At 42.0% G+C, this 17,410-nt stretch overlaps 2 protein-coding genes across 6 annotated transcripts in view; both read right to left on the reverse strand.

Moving 5' to 3' along the window:
* LOC143299010 (uncharacterized) overlaps positions 1-5,290 on the reverse strand; it is a 10,740-nt gene extending 5,450 nt beyond the window's left edge. Inside the window, exons 1-3 of one of the 2 annotated variants that reach the window (XM_076612082.1) lie at positions 5,143-5,290; positions 2,787-2,896; positions 1-99 (exon numbers count right to left, since the gene is read on the reverse strand). The exon at positions 1-99 is cut by the window's left edge and continues 109 nt beyond it. In XM_076612082.1, coding sequence (XP_076468197.1) covers positions 1-99; positions 2,787-2,894 — 207 coding nt within the window. In that variant the 5' untranslated portion in view covers positions 2,895-2,896; positions 5,143-5,290. Of the gene's footprint in view, positions 100-2,786; positions 2,900-5,142 lie in introns of both variants that reach the window. The other variant, XM_076612081.1, reaches the window with a different exon arrangement.
* Positions 5,291-13,252: 7,962 nt separating this feature from the next.
* The window catches only part of LOC143298740 (sodium/glucose cotransporter 4-like), a 55,912-nt gene continuing 51,754 nt past the window's right edge, over positions 13,253-17,410 (reverse strand). For all 4 annotated transcript variants that reach the window (XM_076611674.1, XM_076611673.1, XM_076611672.1 and 1 more), the window contains exons 15-16: positions 14,282-14,387; positions 13,253-13,918 (exon numbers count right to left, since the gene is read on the reverse strand). In XM_076611674.1, coding sequence (XP_076467789.1) covers positions 13,713-13,918; positions 14,282-14,387 — 312 coding nt within the window. In that variant the 3' untranslated portion in view covers positions 13,253-13,712. The remainder of the gene's footprint in view (positions 13,919-14,281; positions 14,388-17,410) is intronic.

Consider the following 17,410-nt stretch of genomic DNA (forward strand, 5'->3'; position numbering starts at 1 on the left):
CCCGTCATGGGTCAACCGGGAACTGTCGCGGTCCAGCCAGTTCTGTTTAGTGGACAGCACCGACTGCACGTGCACCAAGCTGTCGTTCAGGGCGTCCAGCTGTGGTGGACAGGGGATGGAGGGGGTGAATGAATGAATGAATGAATGAATGAATCTATAAACGAACGAATGAATGAATGACTGATTCGGATACTTATATATCGCCTATCCACGGTCGGAAACCAGACTCTAAGCGTTTTACAAACACAGAGCCATTTACACAACAGGCTGCCTACTGCCTGGGTAGACGGCTGCCAGTGGGCGCTCATCATTCGTTTCCTGTTTCATTCAGTAAGGTTTGAGTCACGCAAGCATACACACTCAGACATGTATACCATTTTACGTGAAGGGCCGTTTTGCTTATTTACCCCGCCATGTAGGCAGTCATACTACTTTTCGGGGATTGGGGGGTGGGGGGGGGTGCATGCTGGGTATCTATTTGTTTCCATAACCCACCAAACGCTGACATGGATTACAGGATCTTTAACGTGCGTATTTGATCTTCTGCGTGCGTATGCACACGAAGGGGGTTCAGGCACTGGCAGGTGTCAACTGTACATATGTTGACCTGGGAGATCGGAAAAATCTCCACCCTTTACCCATCAGGTGCCGTTAGCGAGATTGGAACCCGGGACCCTCAGATTGAAAGTCCAACGCTTTAATCACTCGGCTGTTGACCCCGGGTTGGATGTTGTGGTGTGGTGTGGTGTGGACATGGTGTGGTGTGGTGTGTTCTGGTGTGGAGATGGTGTGGTGTGGTGTGGAGATGGTGTGGTGTGGAGATGAATTGGTGTGGTGTGTTGTGCTGTGGTGTGGTGTGGTGTGGTGAGGTGTGGTGCGGTGTGGTGTGGTGTGTTGTGCTGTGTTGTGTTGTGTTGTGTTGTGGTGTGGTGTGGTGTGGAGTGGTGTGGTGTGGTGTGGCGTGGCGTGGTGTGGTGTGGTGTGGTGTGGTGTGGTGTGGTACAGCACAGCACAACACAATACAACACAGCACAGCACAGCACGAACCGACACAACACAATACAACACAACACAACACAGCACAACACAACACGAACCGACACAGCACAGCACAGCACGAACCGACACAGCACAGCACAGCACAGCACAGCACAACACGAAACGACACAGCACAGCACAGCACAACACGAAACGACACAACACAACACAACATACCACGAAGCGATATAGCACAGCACAACACAACGAGCCCAAAAATTTCCAGAATGACATTTTATCTTTATCTTTCAGCTATATGTATGTTGTACAACTTTTATTGACACGAAATAAAACTTTCCTCAGATTACAGGCAAGATCTGATACCAGCGGCCTCCTGCCCTGTGGAGATGAGGCCACGTTTTAATCTAAGATCGAAAACGTGCACTTCGTTCGTGTCAGATTGTAGAAGTTCTGTGAGGAATTTGTGTGCGTCTTACTATGTGTGTTGGCTTGTCATTATGATAGTGTCAACCAAGAAATGTTCAGTCCCTATGAATGATCATTTTTACTTGATCAGAAATATTGCGAACATAAATATTAATATTGGAGAGAGGGAAATCGTTCGCGTGTTGTTGGGTTTTTTTTTAATAATTTTGTCAAAAAATAGGAAAATAGTAATTTTCGTTTTTCACATAAATGATTCCGTCATCATCGTAAAAGCTCTTCAAGTGTGTAATCAGGAGGTGGATGTCATTCTTGAAAGAAAATTAAATAACGTAAAAATGTACAATGCGATCCGTCTAAAATCACCTGCTTCGAAAATAAAGGAGAAGAAGAAGACGAACAACAACAAAGATGATAAGGAGGCAGAAGAGGAGGAGGAGCAGAGAAAGAGGGGCAAGAGGTAAAGGAGGAGGAGGGGGAGGAGGAGTAGGAGGTGGGGGAGGAGGGGGAGGAGGGGGAGGAGGAGGAGGGGGAGGAGGTGGTTGGGGAGAAGTGGGAGAAGGGGGGGTGGAGGAGGAGGGGGAGGAGGAAGAGGTGGAGGAAGAGAGGGAGGAGGGAGAGGAGGGGAGGAGGAGGAGGTGGGGGAGGAGGAGGGGGAGGAGGAAGAGGTGGAGGTGGAGGAGGAAGAGGTGGAGGAAGAGAGGGAGGAGGGGGAGGAGTAGGGGGAGGAGGAGGGGGAGGTGGAGGAGGAAGAGGTGGAGGAGGAGGAGGAAGAGGTGGAGGGAGGAGGGGGAGGAATGGGGAAGAGGAGGGGGAGGAGGAAGAGGTGGAGGAGGAGGAAGAGGTGGAGGAAGAGAGGGAGGAGGGGGAGGAGGAGTAGGGGGAGGAGGAGGGGAGGAGGAGGAGGTTGGGGAGGGGGAGGAGGAGGAGGGGGAGGAGGAGGAGGAGGAGGTGGAGGAGGGGGAAGAGGAGGAGGAGGAGGGGGAGGAGGTGGAGGTGGGGGAGGAGGTGGAGGTGGGGGAGGAGGTGGAGGAGGGGGAGGAGGTGGAGGTGGGGGAGGAGGTGGAGGAGGGGAGGAGGGGGAGGTGGGGAGGAGGTGGAGGAGGAGGAGGATGTGGAGGTGGGGGAGGATGTGGAGGTGGGGGAGGAGTGGAGGTGGGGGAGGAGGTGGAGGAGGAGGGGAGGAGGGGGAGGATGTGGAGGTGGGGGAGGAGGTGGAGGAGGAGGGGGAGGAGTGGGAGGATGTGGAGGTGGGGGAGGAGGTGGAGGAGGAGGGGGAGGAGTGGGAGGATGTGGAGGAGGGGGAGGAGGAGGAGCAGAAGGTGGAGGAGGAGAAGGGAGAAGACAAGGAGGAGGAGGAAAACCTTGCGAGCCAAGCGGGCAGCATTTGAAGAGAGGCTGGTCAAAGGGTCAGCCGCGTGACACACTCCCAGCACCACACACAGCAACAGGCTGCGTGCACTGAGGTCCATGTTGTCTGCAACACACTCTCTCTTCCAGTCAGGTTTCACAGCATGCAGACTAATCCATACACCTATGCTACACCACATTTGTTGATGATTAAAAAAAAAAAGAAAAAGAAAAAAAAAAGAAAGAAAGAAAAAAAAGAAGAAAAAAAAAGAAAGAAAAACAAGAAAAACGAGGGACGGATGCCTGACTTTGGCATGAACGCGCTGATAATTATAGTCTTCAGACCCTTGGTTTGTGTCAACTATCAACTTCAAATGAAACAGAATGAACTGACAAAACAAACAGATAAGTGAATGTATGGAAATCTTATGAAGTGAAAGATATGTAGAAGGAAAATGAATGGGGACACACACACACACACACACACGCGCGCACGCATGCACGCACACACACACACACATACACACACACGAGCGCGCGCGCGCGCATGCACACACACACACACACACACACACACACACACACACACGCACACACACACACACACACAATTTTTTTTAATATATAAAATTTAAAAAAATCCGCACATGTAGCAACTGCAACACGGAGCTTAGATGTTAAGATGTCAGTGAAGGGCTGTCACCTCACTGAGATAAGACACAGCTTACAGGTCAGGATGTCAGTGAAGGGCTGTCACCTCACTGAGGTAAGACAGAGCTTACAGGTCAGGACGTCAGTGAAGGGCTGTCACCTCACTGAGATAAGACACAGCTTACAGGTCAGGATGTCACTGAAGGGCTGTCACCTCACTGAGATCAGACACAGCTTACAGGTCAGGATGTCACTGAAGGGCTGTCACCTCACTGAGATAAGACACAGCTTACAGGTCAGGATGTCAGTGAAGGGCTGTCACCTCACTGAGATCAGACACAGCTTACAGGTCAGGATGTCAGTGAAGGGCTGTCACCTCACTGAGATAAGACACAGCTTACAGGTCAGGATGTCAGTGAAGGGCTGTCACCTCACTGAGATAAGACACAGCTTACAGGTCAGGATGTCAGTGAAGGGCTGTCATCTCCCTGAGATAAGACAGAGCTTACAGGTCAGGATGTCAGTGAAGGGCTGTCACCTCACTGAGACAAGACAGAGCTTACAGGTCAGGATGTCACTCATCATTCTTTAGTTCAATCTCCCTGTGGGGACTGCATTACTTTTTATAATCAAAATCAATCACACCGCTGCAAAATACACAACGTGTCATCACTATACTTCAAACTCGTGTCAGACTGATCTCAATTCGCCAAGAATCTGCAACCAAAAGGTGGATTCCGCTGTTTTCTGATTTTTGTTGTTGTTGTTGTTGTTGTTGTTAATCATAAATATATTATCATTGTCGTCATTGTTGTCGTTATCATTGCTATCGCCATCATTACATTATGATCGTTGCCACTGAAGTGATCTGTTGTTGTTGTTGTGTCGATGATGTTGTTTCAAGCAGTTTTCACCCCGTTGTTTTCCTCTTCCATCAAACCGTCATCACTACCAGCTTTCTCCTCCCCCTCCTCCTCCTCCCCACCACCACAACCATCATCATCATCACCAGCAGCAGCAGCAGCAGCAGCATAATCATCATCATCATTGTCGTCATTGTATCATATTCATGTGTTGTTTTTGCTTGTGCTTCGAAAAGAATGAGTCCTTCGTCTTTCTGCCGCATTGTAAACGGAAGTAGGTCTCCACCTTCATGGTCATTACCTTACAGGTTATCAAAGGACAAAGAATATGATGTCAGAATCAACACATTCGTTTTGAGTTCCGATAGTTCACATGACATGCACAGAAAGAGGAAAAGGAGGAAAGGTGGAGAAAGAAGAAGAAGAAGGGGGAGGGGGGAGGGGAGAAGAAAAATGACAACAACAACAACACCAGCAGCAGCAACAACAACAGTAGAAGAAGAAGAAGGAGGAAGAGGAGGAGTGGGAAGAAGAAGAACAACAACAACAGCAATGGTAAATGACAATAACAATGATAACAAAGATAGAGAACAACAACAACAAGAAGGAAAAGAGAAGAAGAAGAAGAACAACAACAACAGCAATGGTAAATGACAATAACAATGATAACAAAGATAGAGAACAACAACAACAAGAAGGAAAAGAGAAGAAGAAGAACAACAACAACAACAGCAATGGTAAATGACAATAACAATGATAACAAAGATAGAGAACAACAACAACAAGAAGGAAAAGAGAAGAAGAAGAAGAAGAAGGAACACACCAAAATGATAAATCTCTCTCGAATTTGACTCACCGTCTGAATGAAACCAAAAGCCGATGCAGTAATGTATCAGACCAGTATGAACCAAAGTCTTGTTCCTCTGTTCAGAACACAGGGACAAGGCAAAGGCTTCACCTCCACAGGTTGTGTGTGCTCAGATCAATTTCCAGTACACGAAGATCATGTCGCTGATAAGAAAATCAACCTACTTTCTTTATCAGCCTTGCTGAAAGCCTTGAATCTTACCAAGTCTTCTCTTCTTCTTCTTCTTGTTGGTCTGAGAGACACACCTTATCAGGACTGTTTCGCCGATTTTTCAGTGCCAGAGAATCAAAGATTGTGCTCAGTTTATAGTATGATTTCTCGTTTGAGTGATCTTGATTGTGTATTTTACGGAGGGGGTAGACTTTGAGATGGCAAAGGTGGAAGAGTCGTGTGTGTGTGTGTGTGTGTGTGTGTGTGTCTGTGTGTGTGTGTGTGTGTGTGTGAGTGTGAGTGTGTGTATGTGAGGATGTGTATGAGTGTGTGCGTGTTGGATTGTGTGTATGTAAGCGCGTGCGTGTGCATGTGTGTGTGTGTGTGTGTGTATTTGTGCGCGCGCGCAAGCGGATTGGTGTGTTGGTGCGTGTGTGTGTGTGTGTGTGTGTGTGTGTGTGTGTGTGTGTGTGTGACTGTGTGTGTATGTGAGGGTGAGTATGAGCGTGTGCGTGTTTGATTGTGAGTATGTAAGCGCGCGCGCGCGCGCGCGCGTGTGTGCGTGTGTGTGTTTGTAAGCGCGCGCAAGCGGATTAGTGTGTGTGTGTGTGTGTGTGTGTGTGTGTGCATTCACCCGCACCTCCACGCTCATGCTCACGGGCCCTGGGGGCACGCACACAAAGGAAAGATAAACAGCACACGACTTGCCAGTCCTCTCCCAGATGTCTTCATCTGCGGAATGTTGGCCTGACAAGGCTCCCTCCACGGTGTCACAAAGTCAACAAAAACCCATCACCATTCAAAGATGCTGCAGAGATCAAAACCTGATGTATGGCGGCGAGGGAGGTGGGGGGTGGGGGGGAAGAAAAGGGGAGAGGGGGTGACTGAAAGACGATGGGTGGAGGGGAAGAAAACAAGGAAGAAGAGTGACAGATGGTTTACACACACACGCGCGCACACACACACAGAAGGACAGACAGACAGGCAGACCGACAGACATACTGGTTAAAGCAGGGGGAGGGGTATCATATGGAAGGCAGATCGAAATATATCAAAAGCACGAATTAGATGATGATGTATAAGATGATATTTCTATGTGGGGGGGAGTAGGGGAATAAGGTAGGCGTGTTAGCTTGTCCATTAATCATCTAGTTCATATTTTGCAGGGTGATTCACTGGTGACTTGATTGATTGATTGATTGATTGATTGATCCATTTGTTATTTGTTAATACTTGTTGTTGTTGTTTTTTGTTGTTGTTGTTTTTTTGTTGTTGTTGTTTTTTTTCCTTTCTGTCGACCCGAACTGACAAAGCACCTAATGCCATGGTGTTTGTAAATATGTTTGTGAAAAATGGATACATAAACAATCATATTTTTTACTCGTTCACGTGCTTGGACGGAATGCATATCAAAACACTTCACCCATCTTCCCACCAGTACACACACACATACCCACGCACACACATGCGCACACACACGTATGCGCGCACATACATGCACACCCCCGCCTCCACATACATACACACGGTTTCGTATTCAGACATTATCTATTATTATCTATTATTGTCTCTCGCGAATATTATTTTTTTTCTTTTGCTCTCCTTATTGAGAGACTGCTTTTTGAAGTTACTGAAATCGTGCTTTTTTCGCCTGTCCGATTTGTGTGTGGGGTTGTTTGGCATTTTGCGATGAGTCAGTCTTTTTGTGTTGTGAATCACAGTGCATCACTGTGTACGATTTGTGATGGTTGTGCTTGGTTGTTGTGAATCGTGGAGCAGGTCGGGTCGCAGGTGTGGCCTGCCTTTGCTCATGCTCTCGAGATACATGCTTAGCTGATTATGTATGTTTTCGTTCCTGCTACACGCACGCATACACGCTCACACACACACACACACGCACGCGCACTCACTCACTCACACGCACGCACACACACACACACACACACACACACACGTTCGCGCGAACTTGTACACAAAGGTGACTGCGGGCGAAGTGAGTACGGTTGTGTCGCACGTGCTCCAGGTTCCATTGATGGTTCGGGATCTCCGAGTGAGTTAAAAAAATCAGAGCATACTGGCACGAATGTTATGTGAATATTGTCTTAGTTGTTTTGAGTTTTGCTAATTTGTTAAAAAATCTGAAAAGACAGAGAAAAAGAGAAGACAAAACCGCTCGCACGATTTTGACAAGTTTTGTACACACACGCGCGTTGACTTACACACACGCGCACGCACACATACACACACACACACGTGCGCGCGCGCGCGCGCTCACACACACACACACACACACACACACACACACACACATTTTGTAAAAAATACTTTCCACGAGAATGGGAAGGAGTTTCGTGAAATACGGCTTTATGAAATCAAACATGAAAAGTTGTGCAATGTTGTGTTCCCTGATCGCCAAGGATGGTCAGAGGGAAACAGGTGTCTGTTTTTTGTTTGTTTGTTTTTGTTTACTTGTTTGCTTTTCTTCTTTGCCAATGTATGTGTATTTTTGTGTGAATGGAAAATATTTTGTCTTGTTTCTTTCTTTTTCATATATTTCATTTGACTTTCGCCAAATATTTGAGAGTCTGATGCTTCAGTTTGTAAAGAACAAAGAATTCATTATCGTTCTTGTTCTTTTATTTATTTCTTAGATTAGAAAAAATGGTACAGGTGGAAAACTTTGTTTTTGAAATATTAATGGTGCAATATGTGTGGTCCAATATACAATTCACTCATGAATAGTCTAAAAATATCCTTAAATTGCCAGGGGCTAGGTGCGTTTCAAAAAAGGAAAGATGTTTTACAATACTTAAGACAAAAACAATATTCAGTCTATTTTTTACAAGATACACACTTTACAAAACAGATGGAGAGACAAATAAGGGCTGAATGGGGTTATGAATGTGTTTTTTCATCTAATAATTCTAGGTCACGAGGAGTAGCTATCTTGCTGAATAACAACTTTCAGTTAAAAAAAACAACAACAACAAAAAAACAAAAAAAAACAAACATTACAGATACTCATGGTAATTATATCATTTTGGTCTTAAACATATTTGATATCGAAATTCTATTGGTAAACCTTTATGGCCCTAACAGAGATGACCCTATATTCTTTGAAGAAATTCAGAAAAAAGTTGAAAAGCAAGAAATTTCTAACGTTATAATGGGAGGGAATTGGAATTTAGTAATGAATCCCAAAGTAGACTACCACAATTATAAGCATGTGAATAATCAAGGAGCACAAGAAAGAGTTTTAAAGATGTTATATGATTTACAGTTAGTAGATATATGGAGGGAACTCAATACTGAAGTCTTAAGATACACTTGGAGGAGACCTGGTTACTGATGTTAAAGACGCTGATATTTTGTACGATTATATAAGTGACCACTCTTTAGTCAAAGTTGACTTAGTATTTAATACAGAACCCAAAAGAAAACCTTTTTGGAAATTTAACCCATCTTTACTTAGAGACAGTGATTATATTAAAGTTAGTGAAAGAAGCAATAGAGAAAATAAAGGAACAGTATGCAGTATTACCTTACACACGAGAAAGTATATGTAATATCCCGAATGATGAAATTCAGTTTACTATAAGCAGTCAGCTCTTTTTAGATGCGTTGATAATGGAGATAAGAGCAAAAACTATAACTTTTGGAATAAGAAAGAAAAAGCAACAAATAGAAAAAGAGGAAAATATTAGAAAAGGAAATACAAAGACTCGAAAAGGAAGTTCGGTCATGTAATATAATTAGAGAATTGCAGGAGAAGACGGAAGAGCTCATACAATTAAGGAAATTGAAAATGAAAGGCATAGCTTTAAGATCTAAAGCAAGATGGGCATCTCAGGGTGAAAAAGTAAGTAAATAAAGGGTATTAAAGGCATTAGCATATTGAACACCGTCAGTTTGCTGACGACACAACATTTACGTTAGAGGGAGATAAAGAATCGTATGAGAAATTATTCGGAACACTAAATAGATTTGAAGAATTTTCAGGTCTGAAGTTAAATTATGACAAAACGCTAAATGTTTGGTTAGGGTGTATGAGAAATTCGAAAAGGAAATATCTCCCAGAAAAGAATATGAAATGGAACCCCCCCAAGTTCAAGATTTTAGGTATATGGTTTTAAACGATCTATCAAAAATAACTGAAGTGAATACAATGGATAAATTAACAGAAGCAAAAAAATTCAAGATTTGGTCAAAGCGTATATGCACACCCCTCGGTAGAATTGCTATTCACAAATCTCTCATACTTTCAAAGCTAATATACTTATGGATTCTTCTTCCAAACCCTCCAGACAAAGAAATAAAAGAATTACAGAGACTATGCTATGAATTCGTATGGGTTAAAAAGCCAGATAAAATTAAAAGAAAATACTCGATACATAATGTTGCAAATGGAGGAATAGGTATAGCAGACATAGAAAAGTTTATACATGCTCTTAAGATAACATGGATAAGGAAATTATACACAGGAACACCAAAGTGGAAGAGAATCTTACTTATAAAATGCCAAGAAATTAACTCACTACATCTGTATGGTTCACGAAAGTTTCTAACTATCGAATGTAACCAATTTTGGAAAGATGTTTTTCAGGCATACACGAATTTTACGAAACAAATAGAATTAAAAGAGCCACACGAGGTACTTGCAGAGCCCCTCTTTTATAACGACAAATTTTAGAGTTGGTAACAACACAATCCACTACAAATGTTGGACAAATAAGAATATATATCTGGTTAGAGATGTTGTTGATGAGAATGGGTGCTTCCTTAGTTACACGTGCTTTACAGAAAGATATAATATTAATGTAAATTATTTAGTGTATATGGGATTGATACATTCGATAAAAAGTTACTTAATTACACATAATATTTATCTAAGTGATAAAACCTGTAATGAACAATCGAAAGCACTACACTTAATATCCTCTACTATGAAAAGCTCGCAAATATATTATGATATACTTCTTGAACCACTCTTTTTTTACATATAAATTCTTTTGCTAAGTGGGAGCAAAAATTAGATATCATCGTTAATTGGGTAACCACCATGAAGCAAATAAAAAAAAGTAAAAGAGATAAAATTGAAACGGTTTCAAATTAGAATTTGTCACAACATTTTAGTTACAAACAAAATTCTGAAGAAAATGGGTATTACAAACAGTGACAAGTGCAATTTCTGTAAAAATGAAATAGATTCAGTACAACATTATCTATGGTTTTGCAAGTTCTCTCAATTGTTTTGGAAGGAATTAGAGAACGTTTTAAAAGAAAGATGTGATACTTGCTCAAACGTTAAGTTAAACATAGAATTAGTTCTATTTGGAAATGATGAAATTACAAAAATAGATGAAACTTTCAACTATATTATTCTTGTTGCAAAATATTTTGTTTATAAATGCAGAATAAATAAGATTAAACCATGTATAGAGCACTTTTTGAATGATTTAAGAAATACTTATAAAGTAGAAAGATATATGCATTCAACGGAAATGTTACGCGTTGTATTAATGAGAAAATGGTGTCCATATATAGAACTTCTTGAAAACAATAACCCTTAACAAAATATTATGAAAGATCAAAATGCACAATAATAACGAAGGCTCAATGATATATATATATATATATATATATATATATATATATATATATATATATATATATATATATATATTAACTTGAACAGATGTACGTGAATGTGTAAGCATGCGAGTATGTAAATAATATATGCATGTGTGTATTCATGTGCACTTATGTGTCTGCAGTACTAATGTTTAACATGACTGTGTAATGGGTGTTTTATATAATCACGTATAGAAAACTAGAGGAAATGTGTTCATACATAAGATATCCCATGTGTGGGTTGTGTTCTTTCCACATTACGTTAGCTAAGCAAAGTGTCCATAACTCTATGCTGATGCTAGATATAATGTCTATTACATGTTATAAAACTGCACTGTTACATATGATGAAAATGTGTCCACCTTGACCAAATTGATAGAACAATATGTTATAAGTATAATGACTTATGATGACGATGTTATTGTTAATTTACACTGTATTCATTTTTTTTTCTTTCTTTGTTTTTCCCCCTTTCTTTTCCATCTACTCTGAATTGTCATAATGAATTCATATACAAAATAAAACGGTGGTCGACCCAAGAAAGTCCGGGAAAAACAAACAAACAAAAAAAAACCCCAAAAAAACCCCCCACAGCCATTGAATCTTTCATGACAAAAGACACAGCCATTGAATCTTTCACGACAAAAGACACAGCCATTGAATCTTTCACGACAAAAGACACAGCCATTGAATCTTTCACGACAAGAGACACAGCCACTGAATGTTTCATGACAAAAGACACAGCCATTGAATCTTTCACGACAAAAGACACAGCCATTGAATCTTTCATGACAAAAGACACAGCCATTGAATCTTTCATGACAAGAGACACAGCCACTGAATGGTTCATGACAACAAACACAGGCATTGAATCTTTCACAACAATAGACACAGCCAATGAATCTTTCATGAGAAAAGACACAGGCATTAAATCTTTCACGACAATAGACACAGCCATTGGATCTTTCACGACAATAGACACAGCCATTAAATCTTTCATGACAAAAGATACAGCCACTGAATCTTTCATGAAAAAAAAACACAGCCATTGAATCTTTCATTACAAAAGACACAGGCATTGAATCTTTCACGACAATAGACACAGCAATTGGATCTTTCACGACAATAGACACAGCCATTAAATCTTTCATGACAAAAGACACAGTCATTGAATCTTTCATGACAAAAGACACAGCCATTGAATCTTTCATGACAAAAGACACAGCCATTAAATCTTTCATGACAAAAGACACAGTCATTGAATCTTTCATGACAATAGACACAGCAGCCATTGAATCTTTCACGACAAAAGACACAGCCATTGGCTCTTTCATGACAAAAGACACAGCCACTGAATCTTTCACGACAAGAGACACAGCCATTGAATCTTTCATGACAATAGACACAGCAGCCATTGAATCTTTCATGACCAAAGACACAGCCATTGAATCTTTCATGACAAAAGACACAGCCACTGAATCTTTCATGACAAAAGACACAGCCATTGAATCTTTCATGACAAAAGACAGAGCCATTAAATCTTTCATGACAAAAGACACAGCCATTGAATCTTTCACGACAAGAGACACAGCCATTGAATCTTTCATGACAATAGACACAGCCATTGGATCTTTCATGACAAAAGACACAGCCATTGAATCTTTCATGACAAAAGACACAGCCACTGAATCTTTCATGACAAGAGACACAGCCACTGAATGTTTCATGACAATAGACACAGCAGCCATTGAATCGTTCACGACAAAAGACACAGCCATTGGATCTTTCATGACAAAAGATACAGCCACTGAATCTTTCATGAAAAAAACACAGCCATTGAATCTTTCATTACAAAAGACACAGGCATTGAATCATTCACGACAATAGACACAGCCTTTGAATCTTTCATGACAAAAGACACAGCCATTGAATCTTCAGCGACAAAAGACACAGCCATTGAATCTTTAACGATATAAGATACAGCCCCTGAATCTTTCACAACAAAAGACACAGCAGCCATTGAATCTTTCAGGACAAAAGACACAGCCATTGAATCTTTCAGGACAAAAGACACAGCCATTGAATCTTTCATGACAAAAGACACAGCCATTGAATCTTTCACGACAAGAGACACAGCCACTGAATCTTTCATGAAAAAAACACAGCCATTGAATCTTTCATTACAAAAGACACAGGCATTGAATCTTTCACGACAAAAGACACAGCAGCCACTGAATCTTTCACAACAAAAGACACAGCCATTGAATCTTTCACGACAAGAGACACAGCCGCTGAATCTTTCACGACAAAAGACACAGCCCCTGAATCTTTCACGACAAGAGACACAGCCATTGAATCTTTCACGACAAGAGACACAGCCACTGAAACTTTCACGACAAAAGACACAGCCATTGAATCTTTCATGACAAAAGACACAGCCACTGAATCTTCCACTACAAGAGACACAGCCATTGAATCTTTCATGACGAAAGACACAGCCACTGAATCTTTCACGACACAAGACACAGCCATTGAATCTTTCATGACAAAAGACACAGCCATTGAATCTTTCATGACAAAAGACACAGCCATTGAATCTTTCATGACAAAAGACACAGCCATTGAATCTTTCATGACAAAAGACACAGCCACTGAATCTTTCACGACAAAAGACACAGCCACTGAATCTTTCACGACAAAAGACACAGCCACTGAATCTTTCATGACGAAAGACACAGCCAATAACGACCCACAACGGAGAAACAGGTGGCACATCTTTAGTTGAAAAAGCCCAGCATGAAAGTGGTAACTGCGGCCGTGCCGATAGCGACGGCAGCAGTCAGACGAGCTGCATACGGGTTCTCTTCCAATGACGTCATCTTACGTTTAATGGCTTCCTTCTCTTCCTGTGTGTGTCTGGGTCTGGGCGTGTCGTCGATACCACACAGCCAGTAGTACACCCTTCGGGCAACGGTGCGGCGTTCTGGGTTGAAAACAAAACAAAAACAACCAACCACAAATACATACATGTTTGTATTATATATATTTCTTTTGATTACATTATATTACATTGCATCAAATTGTTCTGACAAAAGAATAATACAAGTCAATGCAATGCAATGCAACCGCAACGCAGCCCGACAAGACACGACACGACACGACACAACACAACACAATACAACACAATACACTACAATACAATGCAATACAACACAATACAACACAATACAATACAATCACAACACGACAAAACACAACACGATACGACACGACACGACACGACAGAACACAACACAAAGTAAGTCAGCAAATAACGCTGTAAGTTATTCGGCCCCCTGCCACTCACTGGGAACGGAGAGTTGATCGACCTCATCCTCGGCAAAGTCGTCCTCTGACTCTGTCTCTTCGGGGTCTTGGAGGTCATGGCGAGTCCACCACGTCACTCGACGGAGCTGATGGAGAACAGATAGTGGTGCAGGATGACATGAGGAACAGAGAGAAAGAGTGTGAGAGACATACACAGATATATATATATATATATATATATATACAGACAGACAGAAAGACAGACAGTAGAAAGAGACAGAGGCAGGGAGACAGTGAGACAGGGACACACACACACACACACACACACACACACACACACACACACACACACACACACACACACACGCAGAGAGAGAGAGAGAGAGAGAGAGAGAGAAATTCATAGACATACATAATGTACACACACATAAATTCATACCTACTTACATACCGACCCACATTCACACACACACACACACACACACATAAAAATATGTGTATTCCCAGCTCCATGTAACAAATCACTTTGTACATGTGTTGTCGGTGACAATTTTTTATATGGTATTTTGTGTGTGTGTTGATTTTTATGTCTACTTGAAAATGCGAACACTTTTTCACGCAGGAACATAAGGTTCCCATCCGATGTTCTGTTGTGCGATATATTGTGAAGCACGTGAATGCCGTTTTTTAAATCTGTTAATTGTTAACATTAGGCCAGTTCCGTTTCCCTTCTTCTGCGTTCACTCGTATGCACACGAGAGGGCTTTTACGTGTATGACCGTTTTTACCCCGCCATGTAGGCAGCCATACTCCGTTTTCGGGGGGGTGCATGCTGGGTATGTTCTTGATTCCATAACCCACCGAACGCTGACATGGATTACAGGATCTTTAACGTGCGTATTTGATCTTCTGCTTGCATATACACACGAAGGGGGTTCAGGCACTAGCAGGTCTGCACATATGTTGACCTGGGAGATCGTAAAAATCTCCACCCTTTACCCACCAGGCGCCGTCACCGTGATTCGAACCCGGGACCCTCAGATTGACAGTCCAACGCTTTAACCACTCGGCTATTGCGCCCGTCGTTCCGTTTCCCTGAACTGGTTTATTTTTGCTGATGCCAGTCATTGCTGTTTGACTTATGGGCCAGAAGCATTCCCGTTGCGAACAGCATCGAGGCATTCTGGAGATGAGGTATTTATTTATTTGTTTTATTTTGCCGAAGAAACTGAATATTTTTGTTCTTGATAATTTTTCCAATATTCGGCTAAGACTGACTTGTGTTTAATGTGGAAAAAGATTTTACTTAAAAAAATACGCGAGTTGAATATTGATTTTTCATGTTGGGGATGCTCCAAGTCGAATAATTTTGGGAGCTGCTTGGTTTGATGTAAGCGTTAACGCTTCTTTATGTGAATGTAATGGTTGATCTGCATTCATTGGGGGCAGACATTTGGGTATAGCTGGTTGAGTCTGGAGACTTATGGGGATACTTTCATTTCATTTTGAGGGAGACGCTGGTCCACTGCCGTCCCGGATGAGAGACTACCTGCTGAGGGAGAGCGGCCATGCCAAAAACTACTTGCAACGGTAGACCACCCATCGGTGTGGTGCCCAGTGTTCCACGGCGTCCGTCGGGGGTGTGTCGGCGCTAAGATGTGGGCAGCCGTCATTGTAGCGTGTGTGTGAAGTTACTTTTTGTTATTTTTTTCAGTGCGTTGAGAAAAAACGATTTTTTTTGATTTTTTTTTTTTAGTGAGTTGAAAAAAAAAATTTTTTGAGTGAGTTGGGAAATGAACACTTATTTTTCTTTCTTTGATTATATATTTATTAATATCAAGTTAATTAAAAAGTAAAAGAAAATGTGAGTTTGCGTTCTTCTAAAAATAAAAAAATAAAAAAATAAAAAATTGATTCGCGTTCGTGTTTTGCTTTTTTGGTTCGGATGGAGTGCCAGTTGAAAATAACACAGGCCTACGAATTTAAGTAAAAAAAAAAATAAATAAAAAAAGATCCGTTACACTCCACAACCCTACTGTACCCCCAGAATTTCCATCTCTTGCGTGTACTTTGAAAAACAGCATTGAGTATGTCGCCGAGTGCGTGAATGAGAACTTGAAGATGAACGAGGAAAAAAATGAACTAATTGTCACTGGCACCAAATCAAAGGTAAACAGGTCACCTCTACCTCTGTGTCCATCTCTGGCTGTGACATACCTTTCTCAGTCTGTAGGAAACTTTGGCATCTACATAGATGACACACTGTCTATGGATGCACATGTCAAACACCGTACCGTGCCGTACTCTGTTCTGTCAGCTACGTAGGTAAGGCAAAATTCGCTCTTTCCTTTCCACTGCTGCTGCCAACATACTTTGCAGTTTCTTTCATACTATCTAGATTAGATGACTGCAGCTCTCTTCTCACAGGTCTCCCTGCTAACAAACTAACCAAATTTCCACGCATTCAAAATCATGCAGGCCGACTCGTACTCCGTAAACCAAACCCAGGCATGAGAGTGCAACATCACTGCTCGGAACACTTCACTGGCTTCCTGTTAAAGCAAGTGTTCAATACAAAGTAGCTTGTCTCTGCTTTCAGTGTGTCTAGCAAACCAATATGCCACCGTATCTTGCAGATTTCCATCTATACTATCCCACTATGTGCTCAGTTGACACTCTGCTGACAATTCCTCGGTTCTCCCTTGAGACCTTTGGCGGAAAAAAAATCTGTCTTTGCCCCACAGTCCGGAACTCCCTGCCTCTGTCCCTCTGTCTGTATCTGTGTACATTAAGACGCGCGTGCGTGCGTGTGTTAAACCTTAACAAAATCATTCTCTGAGAATGACGTGACCCTGAGATTGATTTTCCCGTCAAACTTGGGAGAAAGGGGCCAGAGCTTTTGTTGCCATGAGATCTTTTCCAGTGTACGAAGTGCGTGCTGCACACGGGACCATTCTTTATTGTCCACCACTTTGATTTTTTAGTCAAATTTGGGAGAAAGGGCGAGAGTGGGATTCGAACCCAGACCCTCACGGACTCTTTGTATTGGCAGCTGAGCGTCTGAACCATTCTGCCACCTTCCTCCTTGTTGGTGTGGACAGAGTCGGAAAGAAAGAAACATACATCATCCATAAGTTATAATAATAATAATAATAATAATAACGTGCAT

Source organism: Babylonia areolata, chromosome 24 (genome assembly GCF_041734735.1).
Source record: "Babylonia areolata isolate BAREFJ2019XMU chromosome 24, ASM4173473v1, whole genome shotgun sequence".
In the NCBI taxonomy this organism is placed as follows: Eukaryota; Metazoa; Mollusca; class Gastropoda; order Neogastropoda; family Buccinidae; genus Babylonia; species Babylonia areolata.